This window comes from Oncorhynchus mykiss, chromosome 12 (assembly GCF_057628025.1).
Source record: "Oncorhynchus mykiss isolate SJ-2025 chromosome 12, ASM5762802v1, whole genome shotgun sequence".
Taxonomy (NCBI): Eukaryota; Metazoa; Chordata; class Actinopteri; order Salmoniformes; family Salmonidae; genus Oncorhynchus; species Oncorhynchus mykiss.
Window position 1 is genome coordinate 22727240 of NC_143033.1, and position 24010 is coordinate 22751249.

Genomic DNA, 24010 nt, shown 5'->3' on the forward strand with positions numbered 1-24010 from the left:
AGTGCGCCTCCATGGCCCTGTGTATCCGGTGCCTCCACTACGCACCAGGCCTCCGGTGGCAGCCCCACTCACCAGAGCCGCCCGCCTGTCTGGAGCTTAGTATTTCTATGTTTATGTTTAGTATTTCTATGTCTTGCCCTGGTATGGTTCTCAATCAGGGACAGCTGTCTATCATTGTCTCTGATTGAGAACCACACTTAGGTACCCTATTCCCCCACCTGTTTTGTGGGAAGTTAACTTTTTTATTTTTATTTTTTTATTTCACCTTTATTTAACCAGGTAGGCTAGTTGAGAACAAGTTCTCATTTGCAACTGCGACCTGGCCAAGATAAAGCATAGCAGTATGAGCAGACAACACAGAGTTACACATGGAGTAAACTTTGTAGTTGTTCAGGGCACATAGCCCAAAGCTTCATGGTTGTTTTTTTGTTCTTCGTTTTGTCATCGTCATTTTTTAAATAAAGTTCAAATGTACGCTTACCATGCTGCACCTTGGTCCAGTCCTTCAGCCAGCTGTGACAGTACGTTTACAATGGCAGACAAAAGCTTTCACCAGTAATTGGTCTTCTGACCCAGATCAGATCTTTTGCCAATAAATGGGCACAGAAATCAGAGTTGGGCTGCTTGTGTAAACACAGTCTCAGATTTCAACAAAATAAACTAGTTAGGAGGTAACTGTATCTTATTGGGTTGAAATACCAAAAGGATTACTATCGAGTTTACTCTCTAGATAAGGTTAGGAGGACACACTGTTGAATGAGGTGAGCTGTAATGGCCTGGTTTTATATCTGAAAAGAATGTTAGAACTTAGCCACAACTCACATTTTATAATTGTGATACACATGTTTGAAAAAATCGTCTTTGCTGTTTTTCTATTTTGAAGGTACATTTGTGTGGGGGTGTTTCTGTGTGTTTATACTTGTCTAACTCTCTTCAATTGAGATTGACTCTACTATGATGTCCTGTGTTTCCCTGATAGAAAGATGGTCCATAAGTCCATAGTGGTGGGTCTGGTGGTGCTGCTGGTGGCAGCCGTGAGCACTTTTGTGGGAGTTTTCTTTGGTTTGGGGTGCAGGACGTCTTCGAATGGCCATTCCTACTCAAGGGCTGCCGTGGTGGCCGATGCTCAGAAACCGGCAGGTTAAAATTCTCTTTCAAACACAAACATACTATACATGTACATACAGTACTAGTCTCAAACGTTTGCACACCGTTGAAATTACTAATTGAAATGTTGTTGTAGACATTCAGATACAATACAAAGATCCCTGTTTCAAAACACGCTGTCTCAAGCAGGCCTTTAAATAGCAGATACCAGGCTCAAATGTTTCTTTGTCTGAACATAAAAATATGCTCCTTCTTCTGAGTGTATGTATATTCATCCATCATCACAAATCCTTATGATTTTGTCATCATAATTCATTCTGTCTGTGTAAACTGCCTGCTGTTTCTTCACAAACTAGCGCTTGTGTATGCAAATCAGGGCCACTGAATATAAACTTTTGTCTGTGTGTTTGTGTGTCCAATATAAATCTCAGAGACACGTTGCAGAAAGGGGGCTCTGCAGTGGATGCATCTATTGCTGCCTTGCTGCGTGTTGTGCTGGTGAATGCCCACAGCATGGGCATTGGAGGAGGTCTCTTCTTCACCATCTACAGTATAATGCCACAACTGGTAGAGTCTGAGCCCTAATCCTTGACTTAAACCTATACCAACTGTATCTTTAATGATGTCAACAAATCAAACATTGACTGGCACAACTGAACTAAAAACAGGAAATGTAATAGCTCACTCCATTGTAACTTGGTGTGATGTAATGATTCTGTCTTCCTTCACAGGAAAGGTAGAGACCATTGATTCCAGAGAGACGGCTCCCGCCAACGCAACAGAGGACATGTTTGGGAATAGCACCCAGTTAGCCAAGAAGGGTAATATTTTATCAGTTACCTAACAAAAATATGAAAGTTGCACATTTACAATGAAAGATGGCCTTGCAATAGAGTCAAAAGACACTCAGTTTTATTGTCACATCCAATAAAAACGCAACATGCAACAATTTCAAAGACTTTACTGAGGTCCAGTTCATATATGAAAATCAGTCAATTGAAATCAATTAATTAGGCCCTAATATATGGATTTCACATGACTGGTCAGGGTTGCAGCCATGGGTGGGCCTGGGAGGGCATAGGCTCAGCCAATCAGAATAAGATTTTTTCCCACCAAAGGGCTTTATCCTCAGCCCGCCCCCATCCCCCCTCAGACGCTCCCACAGGTGAAGAAGCCAGATGTGGAGGTCCTGGGCTGGCGTGGTTACACATGGTCTACAGTTGTGAGGCCGCTTGGATCTACTGCCAAATTCTCTAAAACGACATTGGATGCAGCTTATGGTAGAGAAATAAACATTAAATTCTCTGGCAACAGCTCTGGTGGACATTCCTGCAATCCACAAGCAAATTGCATGCTCCCTCAAAACTTGAGACATCTGTGGCATTGTGTTGTGTCACAACTGCACATTTTATAGGGCCCTTTTATTGTCCCCAGCACAAGGTGTACATGTGTAATGACCACACTGTTTAATCAGCGTCTTGATATGCCACACCTGTCAGGTGGATGGATTATCTTGGCAAAGGAGAAATGCTCACTAGCACTGATTGTGTTGGATTCGTGGTTGGCTACGCAGTCGTGGGTGAACAGGGAGTACAGGAGGGGTCTAAGCACACACCCCTGTGGGGCTCTCGTGTTGAGGGTCAGCATGGCGGAGGTTTTGTTTCCTACCCTCAGGAAGTCCAGGATCCAGTTGCAGTGGGAGGTGTTCAGTCCCAGGGTCCCGAGCTTGGTGATGAGCTTGGAGGGGACTATGGTGCTGAACACGGAGCTGTAGTCAATGAACAGCATTCTCACATAGGTATTCCTTTTATCTACTGTAGGTGGGTGAGGGCAGTGTGGAGTGCAATTGAGATTGCATTGTCTATGGATCTGTTGGGGTGGTATGCAAATTGGAGTGGGTCTAGGGTGTCTGGGATGATGGAGTTGCTGTGTGCCATAACCAGCCTTTCAAAGCACTTCATGATTACAGATGTGCTACAAGGCGATAGTCATTGTGGCAGGTACCCTTAGAGTTCTTGGGAACAGGAATGAAGAGTAGTACATTAGAGAAGATCAAAATCTGCACTCCAACCTATCATCTTCCAATATATCCTTTCACAATCTGTTACATTACATTACATTAATAATGTTTGGCAGGAGGGTTGTCCATCGCCATACCAGGGGAGATCCGTGGGTATGAGATGGCACACGATCGCCATGGAAAATTGCCATGGAATCGCCATGGAGAGAGCTTTTCCAGCCTGCAATCCAGTTGGCACGGAAAGACTTTCCTTTGGGCAGGGCATTGGCCACCGCTATTTCCAAGAACAGGGAAACCATCATCTGTGACACAGCTTTATGGTGAGAATGCCTACAAGGGAGGGGTAATATGGAGTGACGATCTGAGTTACTGTTCAGAGGGTCATATGTTTGTCTGTTGTCTTTGACATGACATCTCTGTTTTTGGTCTCTCTTTCAGTGAGGTATTTTGTGACAAAAACGGTGGCATCCTTAAGGAAAATGACATCATCACCTTTACTAAACTCGCTGACACCTAAGAAATAATAGCAAATGAGGGACCTAATGCTTTTTACGAATGGCCGCTGGCAGAGAACCTTGTGAAGGACATTCAGGCTTCAAGTTGGTTTCGCCCTTATATCTACCAAATATGAACAAACTGCAATTTTGATATAATTTCATTCAGGGTCTGCTGGCTGTACGTGCTACAGAATGTGTTTATGTGTATGTGTTTCAGATGGTATCATCACACTGGATGACCTAAAGAAATTACAAGCCTTTTTTGGATGAGAATCCTCTCAATGCTACTGTGGGGGGGGTACACCATGTTTGTACCCAACGCCCCCGCCAGTGGCCCTGTCCTGTCCATCATACTCAACATCCTGGATGGTAAGCCTTCCCACTGATGCCACAGAGTTGTATTCAATATCAAACTGTGGGTCACATTTGGACAGCCTATGCTACATTATAAGTGTATCAGGACCGAAGATAATTGTTTTCCGAGCCATCACACCTGAGGCGCTCTGCTTTGCAGGCCTGATGCTGCTTTAGCACTGTTCACATAAGAAAAGTATGCTGTTAATTTACATTATAGCAGCGCTGGTTTACAGTGGCTTACGAAAGTATTCACCCCCTTGGCATTTTTCCTATTTTGTTGCCTTACAACCTGGAATTAAAATGGATTTTTGGGGGGTTGTATCATTTGATTTACACAACATGGCTACCACTTTGAAGATGCTAAATATTTTTTTATTGTGAAACAAACAACAAATAAGACAAAAAAACAGAACTTGAGCTTGCATAACTATTCACCCCCCCAAAGTCAATACTTTGTAGAGCCACATTTTGCAGCAATTACAGCTGCAAGTCTCTTGGGGTATGTCTCTATAAGCTTGGCACATCTAGCCACTAGAATTGTTGTCTCTTCTTCAAGGCAAAACTGCTCCAGCTCCTTCAAGTTGGATGAGTTCCGCTGGTGTACAGCAATCTTTAAGTCATACCACAGATTCATTATGTAATTTATTATGTCTTTGGTTTAGTATGGTCAGGGCGTGAGTTGGGTGGGTTGTTTATGTTAGTTTTTCTATGATTTGCTATTTCTGTGTTTGGCCTGGTATGGTTCTCAATCAGAGGCAGCTGTCTATCGTTGTCCCTGATTGAGAACCATATTTAGGTAGCCTGTTTTCTATTGCGTTTCATGGGTGATTATTTTCTGTTGTCTGTTGTGTGTCTGCACCAGTCAGAACGGTTTTCGGTCGTTTCTCTTTGTTATTTTGGTTATTTCCGTGTTAATTCTAATAAATATGGACACATACCACGCTGCACCTTGGTCCTCACCTTCTTCCACCAACAACGGCCGGTACAGAATCCCCCACCACAACCGGACCAAGCAGCGTGGTATCAGGCAGCAGAGAGATCTGGACTATGTCACAACTTGGGACAAAATAGAAAGGTGGTCGGTCGACCCAGGGAGAGTGCCGGAGCCCGCCTGGGATTCACTGGAACAGTGCGAGGAGGGATACAGGCGTATGGAGTTGGCGCCGCGTACACAGCAGCGCAACAGGCACGAGAGGCAGCCCCTCAAGCGCCATCCATCATTCCTTAAATTCTGACCAGTTTCCCAGTCCCTGCCGAGGAAAAACATCCCCATAACATGATGCTGCCACCACCATGCTTCACGGTGGGGATGGTATTCTCGAGGTGATGAGAGGTGTTGGGTTTGCGCCAGACATGGCATTTTCCTTGATGGCCAAAAAGCTACATTTTAGACTCATCTGACAGCGTACCTTCTTCCATATGTTTGGGGATTCTCCCACATTCCTTTTGGTGTTTACTTATTTTTTTCTTTAATTAAGCAATGGCTTTTTTTCTGGACACTCTTCAGTAAAGTCCAGCTCAGTGGAGTGTATGGCTTAAAGTGGTCCTATGGACAGATACTCCAATCTCTGCTGTGGAGCTTTGCAGCTCCTTTGGCCTCTTTGTTGCCTCTCTGATTAATGCCCTCCTTGCCTGGTCTGTGAGTTTTGGTGGGCGGCCCTCTCTTGGAAGGTTTGTTGTGGACAGATATTCTTTCCATTTTTTAATAATGGATTTAATGGTGCTCCGTGGGATGTTCCAAGTATCTGATATTTTTTTATAACCCAACCCTGATCTGTAGTTCTCCACAACATTGTCCCTGACATGTTTGGAGAGCTCCTTGGTCTTCATGGTGCAGCTTGCTTGGTGGAACCCCTTGCTTAGTGGTGTTGCAAACTCTGGGGACTTTCAGAACAGGTGTGTGTGTATATATATACTGAGATCATGTGAAACTTAGAATCCCCCCTATGTGGACTTTTATTTAACAGATTGTGTGACTTCTGGAGATAATTGGTTGCACCAGATCTTATTTAGGGGCTTCAGAACAAAGGTGTTGAATACATGTGCACGCACCACTTTTCCGTTTTTAATTTTTTTTAGAATTTTTTGAAACATGTTCTTTTTTTCATTTCACTTCACCAATTTGGACTATTTTGTGTATGTCCTTTACATGAAATCCCAATAAAAAATCAATTTAAATTACAGGTTGTAATGCAACAAAATAGGAAAAACGCCAAGGGGGATGAATACTTTTGAAAGGCACTGTATCTCATCCTATTACTGTGTGCACCATACATGTATAGCTCTCTTGACCATGCAAATTAAGATAGCAGCAGGCAGCAGCAGCACAAACAAAAGGTGGTTATCTGAGGGACCAGTTATTGGGGTGTAGAAATAAATCTCCTCTTCCAAGCTCTGTTTCAGCTCCACATTCATGCAGGGTCTATTGGATATATTGTCCATAGATGTCCTCCTCCAGACTTCCTCTCTCTGCTGGTACCCAGTACAATGGCTATATAATGTGACAGAGTTTGTCTCAGAGGATTAGATGAAAAACTTATTCCAGAGTAATTAAACTGCCTGAACTTAGTCTTCCTGTGGTTCCTCTGCCTGGCCACCCACTCACCGTGGCTGGTTATCATGCTAGTGATGCAGGGTGTCTGTTTGAATAGAAGTTTCACAGTGTTCTATATGCTTTCCTTACAGAGGGTGATGACTGGTCTGGCCTTGAAGAACCATGAGACAGAGTTCCTGACGGCCACATGTGCTGTGGTTCAGGCGGTGGTGCGCCAGGGTGACCGGCTTCATGCTGAATCTGACCCCAGGAAGTGGGGCTATGCCGCTGGGTACTGAGACCAACCACACAAGCCACTACTAGGACTGGGAATTGCCAGGGACCTCACAATACGATATCACGATACTTAGGTGCCGATATATGTATGCGATTCCCACAATTATATATTTGTGATTCGATACTGTGATTTTATTGCGATTTGATGTTCCAAACAAGAGACAAGACACCATGAGAAAATTTGTTTTAATCAGTCATGGAAATAAAAAGTGCTGAAAACATGTCAGCTCACTATTTAAAAAGATGGAGAACAGGCTGTAAGATTAACAGGTACAGCCAACCAGCTCTAGCTAAAGCTACCTCATTTTTTACAAATCAATACTTGGAATCAAAGTATCAATATAAAATCGTCCTAAAAAAATAGCGATATGTAACTGTACAGATTTTTTTCCACCATCATTACCTGCTCCCTCAAACAGACCCATACAGACACCCCAGTTTACACAAACTGAGACCCATACACACACCCCTGCTTCCACAGACAGGCTGGCTGATTAGGCATCCAATTCAGATGAAAACCACCTCCAGACTATATTACAAACCAACAGAAACATACACACATTCCTCTCCTCATCTCGGTAATGCCCTTTAACCTTCGTCCACTCTGGTAAACCAGGTCCACCTTTCTACGCTCATTGGTGTCATAAAGTGGAGAGAAACTACCCTCCAACATCTCCTCTCTTATCCTGTCTTTGATGACCAAGTATACCTCAGTCTGATATAAAGAAAGAGCAATTAATTATCCACAGTTGTCCTCCACATCGTTTTAATTGGATTATTAATCGCTACGGTCTGTACCATCTCAATATTTCATATTCCAATTAACAGTGCCATCTCTATATTCATGTTTGTCTTTCATCGGTCAGAATATGAAAGGTAATGAATGACTGGTGCTTTTATTTTGAGGTTATTATTAATCATCACAGTTTGCCTAATATATATATATATCAATTGTGTTGCTTTTGGTTCAAGATCAATCATTTACAATATATATCCATAGAACAGTTTAAGGATGTAACGTTCACAAGACTACAACAATTTGATCAGCATTGACCAACAATGAAAACACAGGTAATCTGTTTCAAAGAGTAAAAGAGGGCTTAGTTCAGGGTTTAATTGTTCTCACGAGTGAACATGTAAACATATTTATTGATGCTCATCTCGTAAGGTGTTCCATAACATTTTGTTCCACAAAAATCTATTCACTTGATCCATTTTTTTGGACAGTAAACATGAAACCTTGATTTATATTCCACAAAATATGTTAGAAAATTATGTCATAACATGAAAGCATATGTAAAGCAACTATTCTCAGTGCCACTCAGGGGTATAGTGAATGCGTAACAGACCATACACTTTAAACAAATATAGCAAAAAGGGACAAAGTCTGTTAGAAAATATTTAACCTGTCTATTGGCATCACATTTTGGACATAGTACATGTACTATGGTCAATGGTCAAAGTGTGTATGTGGGGATGAATTAACCTACTGTAAAAGGCTAAATGTTACAGTAGGAAACATGTGGTAGCGAGCAATACTATATGACTAACAATTTCCCATCAACAGATTTCAACAGCTCATGACATGACCTCATAATACTGTAACTTCTGACAGGGTCATACCACATATCTTACTGTATAGTTAGAAAGGAACAAAGTACTTAAAGTTTGGAAAGCAGGATAAAAAACTGAGGCAAAAACTCAGAGGCAAAGCTTTTAACAACTATTTTACCGCAACAATTTTACAGCTTTGAAATGCCCTGGACAGAGAACATTCTGTATTGGAAAGTTGATTAACTAAGGCTTTATTCAAGCATTTTTCTTAATATCATTTAGCTAAACCTGATGAAACACTCGGGCACATATAGGATGTAGGATCTTAATTTGTTCACCCTGTTGCAGGAAATGTAAAACAAGTGTATTTCAGACTTTTTTTCTTATGGAAAATGTATCAAACCCTACAAAAATGTCCATTAATTATAATTCACATTTCCTGTTGCTGCAGGATTATTTTCCTTTTGTAGCAAACTGGCTCAAATTAAGATCCTACATCTATACCAAACACTGAGCTCCTTTACTCCAAATGATCCCACATGAACACCAGACACCAACACCGGGTAGTATATTTGCATGTTTTCATAATTCACATCTAGTGCCTGGGAGGATCCAATTTAGAGATCATTACTCATTCACAAGCTCTACTATTGAAACATTGCATTACTATTACTGCATTTGTTTAAAAAAAAAGCTATTCTCACTTCCTTTAGGGCAAACAGAATAAGTCAAAGTAATTAGTATTCATCGCAGACATGACGGAGCTAAATGCTGAAAGTTAACACGGGTTGAATTTTTAATAGACCTGGAGGGGGATCAATATAAACCTGTACATGTGACAACAGGCCCTGGTGATGTCAATGCAATACATCAAAAGCTAATACAGTACTCTCACTGTGTGTACATTATTTTTCACATTCTGTTCACACGTGTTATTATAGCTTCTGTAAGATTGCGCAATGGCATTCTTACCAATTTACTTGTTATTTCGGACATTGATTTTATTATATGTACCGTTTTTTCTTTGGATCCCCATTTAACGTTGGCAGAAGCTACTCTTCCTGGGGTCCACAAAAAAACAAATCTGAGTAACTGGAGATCCAAGGGAGTTCCATGTGATCATGGCTCTGTATAATACAGTGCATTGCCGTGAATACGTTTTGAACTTGGGGACTGTGAAGAGACCTTTGGTGGCATGTATGGGTGTCTGAGCTGAATGTTATTTGCAGACAATCTGCAATTTTCTTCACAGTAATATTTCTCATAACTAGAAGAGAATCAGTTAATCTCTCATCAACCTTCAACCAGAAAAGACTGGCATGCATGTTGATGATGTTAGCTCTATATGTGCAGTTAAGGGCAAGGCGTGTGCTCTATTTTGAGCCAGCTGCAGCTTTGCTAGGTCATTGTTTGCTGCACTTGACCATATTACCGGACAGTAATCAAGATGGGACAAGACCAAAGCCTGAACAACTAGTACAAATCAAACTTTATTTATACAGCACATTGCACATTTCAGACATGGAATGCAACGCCATGTGCTTCACAGGAAAAACATACCTTAAATATTTACTACACAATAAGAGGATAAAAAATAAAAGAATAACAAAAACTAAATGACTAAAAATCACTAAGGAAAAGCAAAGCTAAAAAGGTGTGTTTTAAGATCTCTTAAATATGTCCATAGTTTCAGCCCACTGAGGATCTCTGGCAGGCTGTTCCAGAGGCTGGGGGCATAGTAACTAAAGGCTGCCTTTCCATGCCTCTTGGTCCTAGGCTTTGGAATAGTTAAAAGGCCAGTACCAGAGGACCTGAGGGACTTACTGGGTACATAACTTAAAAAGTATGTCTGACATGTATTGGGGTACACAATTATGGATTGATTTAAAAAGCAATATAAGAATCTTAAAATGTATTTCTAAAACTCACAGGCAGCCAGTGCGGAGACCTTAAAACCAGTGTAATGTGTGCTATCCGTCTGGTCTTGGGCAGTACCAGTGCTGCAGCATTCTGTATGTTTTGCAGTTGACCAATAGCTTTCTTGGGTAGACCAAACAGGAGAGCACTAAAGTAGTCAAGCCTGCTTATAATAAAAGCATGGACGAGTCTCTCTGTATCAGCCTGAGAGAGAAATGGCCGCGCCTTGGCAATGTTCCTCAGGTGGTAGTATTTTCTCTGAGTTATGGGTCACAAAAAAGCTCAACCTGTCAAATAGGTCCTGAACCAATTTAGAATTGGACCTGAGAGGCCAACCCACCTCTCCAGTCTGTCCAGAGGACATCATGGTCAACAGTGTTGAATGCAGCACCTAAATCCAAGAGTACAAGGACGGAGAGCTGTTTGGCATCTGTGTTAGCGCTAAGATCATTTACCACCTTAACTAAGGCTGTCTCTGTGCTGTAGTGGGCACGAAAACCAGATTGGAATTTCTAAAATACAGTTGGCACTTGATACACAACTTTACATTTGTGTCACCAGAGGATTTTAGCTACACGGATAAATTATTAGACTGTATTAGTGATTTAAATACTTGGATTTCTTACAACTTCCTCCAGCTAAATCAAGACAAGGCGCCAAACCACAGAGAGAATCTGGCCGCATATTTTAATTAAAGTGGAATAAAGATAAAACACCAGATGAAAAGCTAGGTATTATTTTAGCTTTTAGCTGTGGAGGAAAGTTCGCAGGTTTGCTTGCAGGGGTAGGATTAAATCAGGCCATCAATGGTTGAGAAGATCACTCTAAATATTCAGATTATTTCTTTATTTTACCTTGGCAAGTAGGATAAGAACAAATTCTTATTTTCAATGACGGCATAGGAACAGTGGGTTAAATGCCTGTTCAGGGGCAGAAGGACAGATTTGTACCTTGTCAGCTCAGGGATTTGAACTTGTAACCTTTCGTTTACTAGTCCACCGCTCTAACCACTAGCCTACCCTGCCACCCTGATCTTAGTGATCAAGTTAGAAAACGAGCTTGTCTGGAATTTCTAATTGCCTTGTTATACATGCCAAGTTTATTTGTCTCAAACACATAACCTCTTTTTATAAAATACATACCCCTCCCCATCTTCACAACAACTTTGCCAATATGACTTGCCCATGATAATTGACCATCCAGTGTTATACGTACTGTGCGTAGGAATTTAGCTTCCTCAACTTGCTCAAAGGTCACACCCTTTATGTACAACTCCAGTTGAGGTTTAGGGCTTAGAGAATGCTTTGAACCAAATACAATGCTTTTAGTTTGAGATGTATTTAAGACCAGTTTATTATTATTCACCCATTCTAAAACTGACAATCTTTTATTTATTTATTTTGTGAGCTCAGCGACTTTGGGTGCTGACATGTAGAGTGTGGAATTGTCCTGAGGGACACCGCACATATCTGATATTAATGAAGCTTCCATTGAATAACACTCTCTGGGTTATAATGGATAACTAACTGTCCAACCATGTGATGGCAAGTGATGTAAAGCCAATGTGAGTTTCTTCAATAACAATTTATGATCAATACCATCAAAGGCTGCACTGAAATCTAACAATACAGCTTCAACTATCATCTTATTATACATTTATTTTAACCAATCATCCATCATCGGAGTCAGTGCAGTACAAGTTGAGTGCTTTTCTGTATATGCATGCTGAAAATCAGTAGTTAATTTGTTCTCTGAAAAGTAGCATTGTATTTGGTCAAACACAATTCTCTCCACTCTCCAATAAGATTAGGCAGCAAACTGATTGGGTAGCTGTTAGTCAGCAAAGGGTGCTTTAGTATTATTAGGCAGTGGAACTCCTTTCTGACACTGAAGGGGGCTGCAAAAAGCCTGTTTTATCTCAAAGTGTGAGTCTCAGAGTATTGGTGCAACACTCCAGAGAGGGACTAATAAATGAACTTGGAGGATTGAGTTGTAACATGTTGTATCATGTCCTGTCCTGAATCTGACAAGTCCTTGTGGTCACAGTATGAGTCCCATGTTAGTACAGGCTGAAAGGCTGTACTGAACTTCTCTTCCCATTTGAGTTCCTTCGGGACCTCCCTTGTGCTATAATCTATGTGTACTGTACAGTTAGTCATTAAGAACAAGCATGTAATTGTATGTACTTGGTAAAATTAGAAACTCCATCCATTTCAGTGCCTAAGTATTTTGTCAAGAGGGCCATTTGATTCTGCTTAAGGCTCTGGACTGTTGGTTTAGATAAAAATGTTCATATATGAAGATAATAGAATTACAAAAAATAAATCTCACTAAAAGTACTGTCCTCTGGGACCTACTGTACAGTGTTCTAAAGCCAACTAATTGGCTGTAAACCTTTGGTCAGTAGCCAGCAGATTTGCCCTGCTTCCTGGCATCTGACACGGCTGTGATGCATCCGTCCTCCTTGGCCACAGCATTGACCACATTGAAGAAGTATTCGTAGTCTGTCACTCTGTGTCCAATGACCTTAAGGGCCTCTATCACAGACTGAGAGCAGACAGACAGACAGTTAGTCAGGCTAAAAAAATGCACCACTCACTGTCTCTTACTCATCCCGTTTTAAAATCATGATTTGACTGTATTTCTCTCAAAATGGTCACTGCTCTCAGGCAGCCATTACAATCAAACCAATATTAGCTATAAAAAAAATACAGTATATATTTATATATATATATATATATATATATATATATATATATATATACACACACACATCACTTTGTTATCACTCAACAGCCAATTGCAGTGACCTTGGCTGTCATTGATTTACTGAAAGGATAAGAACAGAGGAATTACCTTATCAAAGCCATGCTCAAACTTCACATTGTTTTTGCCATCGACGAACACTATAGGTGCAGCAATGGCATCTTTCAAACTCATCCCCAACCAAAGGTGGTTCATTATGGACTGAAAGGGGAGAGATTTGATGAGGCTCTATGTATCCTTTTCTTTAAAAAAAACATTTTTTGCTGTGTTGAGAAGGAACGGTGAGACATGTGGTAGAAATTGGTTAAGACACCTGAATCAAGACTCACCAGGGCCATGGCGGTCGTGATCATGCTACCCCCTGATCCCCCAATTACAAGGGTATTTTTCCCAGAGCTGGAGCTCAGTATAGCTGGAGCCATTGAAGAGGGAGGCTGTTCACCTGTGAGGAATTAGACAATGTAATATACACAGATATCACCCATAGACTTATATAAGATATCACCCCATGAAGACCGGTTAAAGGTTAGACAAGTAGTCCTAAGTGATACATTAATTTAAAACGGTTACTAAATTGAAAGGTTTATATGTACCTGCACTCAATCTCTCTGCTCTAAAACAGAAGTCAGCCAGCTCGTTGTTGAGGATGATGCCTGTTCTACTGGAGTAAATCCCTGCACCAAAACTGGAGAGAGAGAAAAAAAGACTGTTAGCCTAGAGAAAAGAGTACACAACTCCAAAACCTGCAGTTTTAGCTGGTTTGTTTGCTGTCGAGACATCGATCATATTACTATTTAGAAGGAGACTGTGTGTTAATACATTAGACAGTGTTCTATTTAGAGGGATGTGCTGTTCCGCATCACAGTGAGGGTAGAGGCTCACATTTGGTTGATGGTACTTGTGACAGAAACTGCAGATCCATCTTCAGCCAGGACTGACACGTGTGTGGTCCCAAAGCGGTCAGGGGAAGGTGTTATGTTGTAGTAGGAGTCATTATAGGTACGGTTTTTACTGATCAATACCCTGATCCGATCAGCAAAGTCAGAGTCCACCATATGCGATGCATCCTACATTTAAAAAAAGTATGATTTCACATATTAGTGTGTAAAAGTACAGAATACACTTAGAGAGGCAGTTCTCTTAGATCCTTACTTTTTTAGTGTTGAAAACAGGATCGTGAACGCTCTTCCTCTGTCCGTTAGCAAATTTAGCTGCCTCTATGTAGCAGTGATAGGTCAGGACCTTCTGGTCCTCCTCCATGGACCTGGGGGTGAAATGGAACCCTGGGAAAGGTCAAAAACAGCCAGTCAAACCTCCACAACCTGGAGAAGGTACCTTTTGGAACTGTCCAATGATTGTGCACTACCATGATGACACACCATCAACACACTTTAAACATAATGGTTACAAAACAATAGCTCTAAATTGTGGATATAGCTGTAGCCTGACTTGACTTGAAACACTTGGAGAAAGTATTAACACCTAAGGTACCTAATGTACCTTTAACAAGGTTGAGGATGAAGGCGAGCATGACTCCCCCTGCAGGAGGTGGAGGAATGTGCATCTGGTAATCGCCAAGAGGAACAGTCCAGGCATCCTCCACTCTGACTCTGAATGACTTCAGATCCTCCATGGTAAGGGTCCCACCTAAATGGGGAGAAAAGTATGTCCATCCATGTTGGCAATCCTTACACGGACAAGAAAATATAACAATCTGGAGTTTATTAAAATGTGTTTTTTTTTAAATACTGGTTTTCCCTCTACATTTCTCCCAATCTTTCTCTCCCTGACCCTCTCTCATTTACACAAATAAATCTCGCTCCCACCTGCTGCTTTTACGTCTTGGATCAAGTCAAGTCCAATTTGGCCAGTGTAAAAGGCATCTACACCTTGTTCTGCAATGGTTTCCATGGTTTCTGCCAGTTTAGGGAACTTCAATGTGTCTCCTATGCCCAGCACCGTCTTGTTCTTGTGGCAGAACACCTCACTGAAAGAGCGGCATGTCTTTAATATAACATATCAACCACAAACAGAAAAAAGACCAGAGAACAAACAGAAAAATGCATTGTCATACAGTGCTTTCCGGATGTTATATGACTTATTTTATTTTTTACTTTATTCAGTAAATATTTTCTTAACTATATTTCTTGAACTGCATTGTTGGTTAAGGGCTTTTAAGTAAGCATGTCACGGTAAGCCTGTAGTATTCGGCGCGTGTGAGAAATAAAATGTGATTTGATTTTTTATTGGATTACAGCGATAGAACAGAACATTTGCAACTGTCAAACATTAGATCTCTGTAATTTCATTGCTATCTCCATTCTCAAATTATCCCTGAGTATATGTGAATCCCCCTCTCCATCTGCTGGGGTGCCAAGGGCACATTCCCCACACATCTCCTGTGCTACTGCTCACACTTCTGTTCTGTAAGAGGAGGAAGAGAGAGGGGAGGAGAGGAGCCGAGACGAGGAAACGCCTCTGCAGTCTGTGTCTGCAGTCTGTATTCAGGAAAGCCTCTGCAGTCTGTGTCTGCCGCACAGGATGTCAGTGGCACCTTAATTGAGGAGGATGGGCTTGTGGTAATGGCTAGAGCGGAATAAGTAGAATGGTATCAAATACATGATTTCCAGCCATTATTATGAGCCGTCCTCCCCTCAGCAGCCTCCACTGGTCTACAGTCTGTACTCAGGAAAGCCTCTGCAGTCTGTCTGTGTATAGTACTGCACAACCATACAGATGAGAACTTGATCTGAGCCCACAGACTACAGTGGAGGTGTCAATCTCTAAACAAGTTGATTAGCTTCATGCTAGGATAATAGGACTGGATATCTGGACTTTCTGACTGAAAAGTCCTCAGATACATGTACTTCATGCACTGTTAACAACTTTGCTGACCTGACATTTGGACAAATGCAGTTTTAGCATCTTTCTTTATATATATTATTCTTACTTGTATTTATTCAGCGGATCCCAAATGAGACCAAAGTCTCATTCATAATGGTGTCCCGAGTGCAAACATTTTCACAATCAAAACAATTTACATAAAAAAAAATAAAGAAAAAAACTACAAGGTACAATTACAAATAAACCACTACAATCAATCGGAACAAGTGCAATCCTCAATGACTTCATTTAACACCCGAGTCTGTTGAAAACTAATGTATGAAAACGAATGTACACATTGAGTATGAAAACTAATGTACACATTGAGTTCCTGTCTGTAAGTGTGAGTGAGATCTCTTACTACCAGAGTGATGTTGCTTTCACCAGGTTTCCTATGAGTGTGATGTTAAGGAGGGATCCCAGGAAGGGTGGCATAGGAAATCCTTCTCTGGCCAGTCTAATGGTGGGCTCAAACAGCCTGGCCCAGGGCAGCTTCCCATACATTCTGTGAACCACCTCATACCCACGCAACTCTCCAGGAACGCCAATCCACTGACTACCTGCCAGGGTCCACACAAGCAAAAAGAGATGTTAAAGCTTGCACACAACGTACTGAATGTGGATTTAGCGTGTCTGCGCCGGTCATTCAGCGTGCTGTGTTTTAGGGACCACCTGCTGTAAACGTCCGACTGCCAACATTTTCACGCAATGATACATGTAAAATCATGCACACTCGGTAAACAAATTACAGCTGGCACTCTGAACAGAGGTGCTAAGTAGGTCCGCAAACACTACTGGACTGTATGGGCCCTAACACACAAACAAAAAGAGAGGTGTTACATCATGCCACATTCCAGGACAGAAAGGAAGAGTAGACATGAAAGGGGTAGTGTTTGGTGTTGTAGTTTGCTCACATTTGATGTTAGAACGGCTAAAAGGCATTACTCTTTTAGCTGTCAGAGTTATTTGAATTAAAAAAATCTGTTAATTGTTGTCATACAATGTACACACATTGATACTGTATATGGATCCATCCATCAATTTTTTGGCAGGTCTACCTACCTGTGATAAATATGACAGATGTTGGACAGCCCTTCAGCAGATCAGCTTTGAATGACTGTGGAACAGTCTCTCTCGAACTGAAGGTTTTCACCGTGCCTGAGGATAGATAAAGAGATGCATAGGTTATACAATTCCACCACAAACCTTATTGGCTAAACCCCACAGTAAAGTACCACAAAAGCAAAGACTATAAAAGAACAGACTCACCAGTTTTGTCCCTAACAGTGAATATGGAGCCTCCTCCCAGGCCCATGCTCTGAGGGTTGACCAGTGAGGTGCACAACAGAGCTGCAATGGCGCCATCTACTGCCGATCCTCCTTGTTGCAGTATATCTCTGGAAACAGCCCACATTACAGCAGAGGTTCCCAAACTTTTTTGTTGGCAATTGACCCCATTTGGAATTTAAAAATGTTTTGCGACCCCACCTTTTAAAAAAAACTTGATGTAATCAACAGCCAATGTTTACATTTTTATTTTGGTCCTTGACAGTCTATTACAAATCAGTCTGACAGTACTTTCAACGTTTTTAAATCTGAAGAAAGTATAGTTTGAAGTGACTAAAATGCACCAGAAAGGTATTGGGAAGTTCAGAAGATCATCAGGCAATAACTGTGTATGATCATCTGTGTATAAAAGCAAAAGCTCAAATACAATTAAAGAAATGTGTACCTGAATGAAAGTGAGCAGAGACTTTTTCCTATTTCTCCAGTTTAGCCTTTTGCCTCTAGCACCTTCACCAATCAGCCCTCGATGTGCGGTAGACTCTGCCTACTATACACAATACTAAAATAATAACTTCCATTCAAGTGCTAATAAAGGGCTTTCAAAGGATAGGGTCAAAAAATATATATTTTTAAATATTATGACACAGATATTAAAAGCATTGTGTCCTTTTTCCGTGTTAAACAACAGAGACAGTAGGGGGATCTAAGAGGCCATGGTGTTAACACAAAGCTTGCATAAAAGTAGGTCCAACTTTAATTGTGCTTACATCCGCTCTCCTCCAGTGTAGGCATGTTGGGTCATCTGGACCTCTACACTATTAGAAAAAAATATGATATCTATAACCTAAAAGGGTTCTTCAGCTGTCACCATAGGATAATTATTTTTGGTTCCAGGTAGAAGAACCCTTTTGGGTTCCATGTGGAACCCTTTCCACAGAGGGTCCTACCTGGAACCATAAAAGGTTCGACCTGGAACCATAAAAGGTTATCGAATGGGGACAGCTGAAGAAGTGAAGAGTGTCTTCATGCCTCATTTATTGCTTAAAATAAGAGATGTTCACATAACTTCACACGACTGAACAAGTAAGTGCATTGCTGATGAGTGACAACTCTTGGCAGGCGGTAGGGGAAATAGATTACCTATAACACAGAGACGCAAGCTGATCTGTGTGCGCTACCGGTTCCGCTAACAAAGCTGAAGATTTTGTGTTGAGGTACATGTTTTTGCTGGGGGAGCTGACTATTGGCCATGCTTGCTAGGGGTTATATCAAAGGAATGGAAAGCTCAAACCAACTGAGTATATGCAAAAGTGTCAGTGTGCTTAAAATACATGGGAAAAGTCCCTGATAAAAATAACACATACTTACTGTAAGCATCATTTTTTTTTGTAATAAAAGGAAAGCTATAGATCTGATCAGTCACAACTGAATCAAGTAACTTGGGTTCAATACAATTAATAGTTCTGTATAATCTCTGTTGGCCGATCAAATCTCCTAAACTGCATACTATTTGGTAGTCTATGCTACCTACGGTTTATATCTATCTGCACGTTGGCTACCAGTTGAAAATCAATAGCCTACAGTCTAAATCACTGCAGCAAAGAGTGTTCTTTCCTTGCTAAAATGATAAGGCACGCAGCTTGAACCTAGAGACATGTTGAATTTGGCCATTTTGGTAAAATAACACCAAACAACGCCTGTTCAATCAGACTACCAAATCCATTTATCATAGGTAGCCCATTAGAGCGGTGAAACTTTAGATAACATGTTTTAAATCAATTATAATTTATTATAACTAGCTGTACGATCGAGGCGACCGTATTCTACTTTACCTGCCAATGTCCGAGCAAAGTTTAGAGTCCGCAGAAACCGCCGCGTGCTGGTACGTGTCCTCGGAGCATCCTCGGTGGATAAATACGCCGAAGACTAGTATGCAGAGACAGATGAATATTATGGCACCAAATAAACCGATACAGAGACAGCAACCAATCTGCCATGGCTTATATTTGGACATGCTTTCAAGAGAAACACTTTTCCAAAAATACTATTCTCCGCTGGGCAGAAAGTGTTGTCCCGTTCCAAGAGCTCACCGCTTAGTAGTCAATGAGCCTTCATACTCCTCCTCCTCCTCCACCCCACTCGATCAAATTGTTGCACTTCTGAAGTGAAAGTGAACGTTGTTTCCCTTTGAGCCATGCCAGATTTATACTGAAACTGAACAAAAATATAAACGCAATATGTAAAGTGTTGGTCCCATGTTTCATGAGCTGAAATAAAGGATCCCAGAAATGTTCCATATGCACAAAAAGCTTATTTCTCTCAAATGCTGTGCACAAATTCTTTGCATTCCTGTTAGTGAGCATTTTTCATTTGCACAGATAATCCATCCTCCTGAAAGGTGTGGCATATGAAGAAGCTGATTAAACAGCCTGATCATTACACAGGTACACCTTGTGCTGGGGACAGTGAAAGGCCACTCTAAAATGTGCAGTTTTGTCACACAGCACAATGCCAAAGATGTCAGGTTATGAGGGAGCTTGCAGGTGGCATGTTGATTGCAGGAATATCCACCAGAGCTGTTACCAGATAATGTAATGTTAATTTCTCTACCATAAGCTGCCTCCAATGTCGTTTTAGAGAATTTGGCAGTACGTCCAACCGGCCTCACAACCACAGACGATGTTGGGGACACTATGTCACCGCAAAATCTACAGGAAAAGCTCAAAAAATTCAACCCATTTGGGTGCTGCCATAGAGTTACATTAGCAGTGCCCATCCAACAAGGTCATTGACCACAGATAAAATGTCAAATCACGTTATATGTACCATAGCTTTGATTGGACTGATCATGTCAACATCATACTTTCAAAATCTTAGCTAGCAAACTAGACAAGCAGTCATCATCATGAATCAAGTCGACAATCTACTGGCAAATCCTTTTCAAACCTGGTCATATGAAGAGAAATGATGAACAGAAATGATAGATAAAACATATTGGCCACTGGACATAAACATTTCACAACAAGTTGGAAATCGCAAATTCAACAATGAGTGGCTAACTGCAAACGCTGCAAAGCAATCACTAGCCTGCTATTCAGTGGAGCGGGTGTGTGGTCCACGTCTGGGTTTAAGTTTTTTTTTTTCAAGCTTAAAAGGATAAACATTCAACACCATGGGCCAGAAAATGTTGAATACATTGGCCATGCTGTCAATCCAGCATGACTTCATGATTTAACCTTGTTTTTTTCCAGAGTTCCCAGTTGTCTTGAAAGCACCATAAATCCAGAGAATGCCAGACTTTGATGACAAAGTTTGATGACAACATTTTCCCACATGAGGGACCTCTGCGCTACCTTCCTGTTCAAGTGAGCACAGCACAACAAGGTGAGTCCAAAAATGTATTGTATTCTACTGTAGCTAAGAAAGTAATATTAAGTGTATGTTGTGTAGTAAGCGGTTAGTAGCTCATGTGCCTCACCCTAATAATTTGGTCCCTTTCCCCTTCATAACTTATCCTACTGTTCTGACAGAATGCCCAATGAGGTTAAGAAGAATCCTAGAGTGTCAGCTAAAGACTTGCAGAAATCTCTGGGAGATGCTAACAACTCTGTTGACAAGTCTACAATATGTAAAACACGAAACAAGAATGGTGTTCATGGGAGGACACCACGGAAGAAGCAACTGCTGTCCAAAAAAACCCATTGCTGCACGTCTGAAGTTTGCAAAAGTGCACCTGGATGTTCCACAGCACTACTGGCAAAATATTCTCTGGAGAGATGAAACTACAGTTTAGTTGTTTGGAAGGAATACTCAACACTATGTGTGGAGAAAAAAAGGCACAGCATACCAACATCAAAACCTCATGGTGGAGGGAGCATCGTTGTTTGGGGCTGCTTTGCTGCCTCGAGGACTGGACAGCTTGCTATCATCAACGAAAAAACGAATTCCCAAGTTTACCAAACTTTTGGGGTCAAAATGGTAGTGTAGCTAACATTGCCCATGAAAGGAAGTTGGGCTAGCGAACAAGCATTTTAGCCAGGTAGCCTAGGATAACAAAATATAAAACCTGTACTGTATGACAGAGTTAAAGACTGTTTTGTCAACATGAAAGAGAGGAAGATGGTATTGGCGTTTCCCTACATGTAGGGTGAGTCAACATGCTTTATCTATTTGCAAGAACGCACACACACACACACACACACACAGAAATCAGAACCATGGACAACCACATCATATTTAAATTACGTTGATTGGACTGAATTGTTTAGTTCTCACTGTATTAGACTAAGAAAGCATATGTGATTTGATGATGTTGAAATGTTGAAGTCGAAATAGTGCTGGAATGGTGGCTCCTGTTTTCTTTGCGACTTGCGGTAACTCTCCATGGTTCTAAATCAATAGTTGTTTTGTAGCCTGATAATGTCAGAAACATTAACTTGCTTGACCATGCTGTAGGTCATGTAACTGTTTGTTACATGCAATAATATGCTTTGTGGACTTCAGCCGACAGAGGTTGCTCTCCGGTTTTGTGATGAAACAAAGGTGTGGTTGAATTTATTCTGCCACTGTGTCTTCTTATTGTCTCGGCCTCATGTGAAATACATAGATTAGGGTGTAATGAATTTATTTCAATTGACTGATTTCCTTATATTAACTGTAAAATCATTGAAATTGTTGCATGTTGCGTTTATATTTTTGTTCTGTGTATATTAGATGACATTGGCAGGGAATGTGGCATATTATCTTCATACAAACAGTCTATGCATATTATACATGTAATAGGCTTATCATCAACCATTTTTTAAAGATGTTGAACTGGGCCTACTTGAAATCGTTTTAGAATTAAAAAAATAAAATAAAGAACAAATCTTTTTCAACTTATTCATTGTGCTCTCCATTTGCTGGCTACATGTGTATTATGCTTAGGTCCACTATTTCTAATCAGCGAATACACTTTTTTTTTGTTTTCAACTACAGGAAATAGTGAATATTGTGTCCGTGTGTGTAATGTGTACACACATAGTACCACTCCTGTCACTTTAATCTGTCACTTTAATCACTTTCATGTTACTCTTGTGCTGACCCTTGATACCCTTATCCTGTCATTTGTTACAGTAATGTCAAATGCACAGTATGCATAAACAACAGTTACTATTATCCTCGACAGAGTACAGTTTTAGTATGTAAACTGGATGTCAATGACACAGAGGAGTCTTTATGTTGAGGATATCCAGATGCTTCTCAGAACATTGCCCCTCTGTTGGCTATTTTGTTCTATCAGCAGTATACTATGTATAAAAAGCAGCACTCTGTTCTGTCCCCAGCTTTCTGTCAATGTTAAGTGCAGCAACGTGGCAAAAGTTCCTTCCTGTCCCATACGTAACCCAAAGATCAGGGTAATTGAGACGGTTATTTTGAGACAACCACATCTGTGTTGACAGTCCTGATCAGCACACTTTAACTACTCCTGTTTCATTGCATCCTCAACATGTACTGTAGCATGACCTATGTATCCATTTACATTTTAGTAATTTAGCAGACACTGTTATCCAGAGCGACTTACAGGAGCAATTAGGGATAAGTGTCTTGTTCAAGGGGCACATCATCATATTTTTTTACCTAGTTTGCTCAGGGATTCGAAACCAGCAACCTCTTACTGCTGAGGACTATTTTGTCCAGTGCCAGAGCAAAAAAATTAAATATTCTGATTTATCAGGGGGTGCTACAGCACGCTCAGCACCCCTACAGCGTATTACTATGCAGACCCCCAAACATTCTGATTTATCAGGGGGTGCTACAGCACGCTCAGCACCCCTACATCCTGTGACTATGCAGACCCCCAAATATTATGACAAAATGGTTTTCATCATGACTCATTGTCATGCTCCACTTGATCAGTTTTGAAATTGACAAGCGTTAGGAAGGTGTAATCAGCTCAGTTCATATTGGAACTAGACATGATTTAAAAATAATAATAATAATAATTTAGCACACTGGGGGGTGGTCTGGAGGGGGACTAGGCCCCCCACATGTGGAAGTTGGAGATTTCTGAAAAAAACTAAAACTGAATTTGCCTTTTCTAGAGCCATAATCATTATGCTTAATTCTATGTAAAAAAAAATGTATTTTAATATTTCGGCATATCTGTATGTAACGAAACAAAATATGCTTATCTGCATCTCTGCTAAAATCTGGGTAAAAGATTTAAAATAATGTGAGTCTTATTCAGTACATTTAGTAATTGCTTGCTTTTCTAAAGTCTACCAACCTTTCCAGCAGGCATGCCAGCTAAGATATTAGACAAGCTAGCTACTCTAACTTGATTGATAGCCTGAAATGGCTTCTTGGTAGCTAGTTATGAGATTGGGAGATTGAGAACCTATCTGGGCTAGCTAAAGACAACTTCATAAAATTGCTAAGTGGCTAGTAGTATTAATATATATATAATATATGTTTATTATTATGATTTTTTAAAATCAGACAAATCTGAGGGGGCACGTGTCCCTGTGCCCCTTATGGGCATGACGCCTCTGATATGACTGCTGTCCAAACTGGCTGCCAGGGGCTAATGGACAAAATCTGCTATGGCACGATAGCCAGAAATACTTGTTTAGGCATGTCTTAGTTGTGCGTGAAATTTGGTGCCTCTCACAAAAGCCACAATAACAATATGTGTAAATTGGGGAGCCATACTTGAACCATTCTGCCTCTTTCTCCCTCTTTTCTTTTGAGAACTTGTCACACCCTGATCTGTTTCACCTGTCCTTGTGCTTGTCTCCATCCCCCTCCAGG

General features: G+C 40.9%; 1 protein-coding gene and 1 pseudogene across 4 annotated transcripts; one reads left to right on the forward strand and one right to left on the reverse strand.

Annotated features, from left to right (window-relative positions):
- The first annotated feature begins 983 nt into the window (after positions 1-983).
- On the forward strand, positions 984-6813 carry LOC110536818 (glutathione hydrolase 1 proenzyme-like; annotated as a pseudogene).
- Positions 6814-9836: 3023 nt separating this feature from the next.
- Positions 9837-19592, reverse strand: LOC110537206 (glutathione hydrolase 5 proenzyme). 4 transcript variants are annotated; one of them, XM_090192013.1, is made up of 12 exons: positions 19051-19592; positions 17201-17328; positions 16990-17089; positions 16296-16487; positions 14875-15035; positions 14549-14695; positions 14201-14331; positions 13931-14115; positions 13642-13733; positions 13378-13490; positions 13139-13249; positions 9837-12829 (listed from the first exon to the last, which is right to left on the reverse strand). In XM_090192013.1, exons 1-12 carry the CDS (start codon positions 19230-19232, stop codon positions 12683-12685), a joined length of 1689 nt encoding a protein of 562 aa, XP_090048139.1. In that variant the 5' UTR covers positions 19233-19592; the 3' UTR covers positions 9837-12682. The 4 variants fall into 4 exon arrangements, with proteins under 4 accessions (XP_090048139.1, XP_090048137.1, XP_090048138.1 ...); XM_090192011.1 differs by having other exon boundaries at positions 14540-14695; XM_090192012.1 differs by having other exon boundaries at positions 16293-16487.
- Positions 19593-24010: the final 4418 nt, after the last annotated feature.

Excerpts from the sequence above, each read along its gene's own strand:
- LOC110537206 (XM_090192010.1), bottom strand. The coding sequence starts at position 19,232 with ATGTCCAAATATAAGCCATGGCAGATTGGTTGCTGTCTCTGTATCGGT. Across the intron at positions 14,116-14,200 it reads CTGTTTTCAACACTAAAAAA|GATGCATCGCATATGGTGGA; the intron begins GTAAGGATCTAA and ends TTTTAAATGTAG. Across the intron at positions 13,734-13,930 it reads ACAAGTACCATCAACCAAAT|TTTTGGTGCAGGGATTTACT; the intron begins GTGAGCCTCTAC and ends CTCTCTCTCCAG.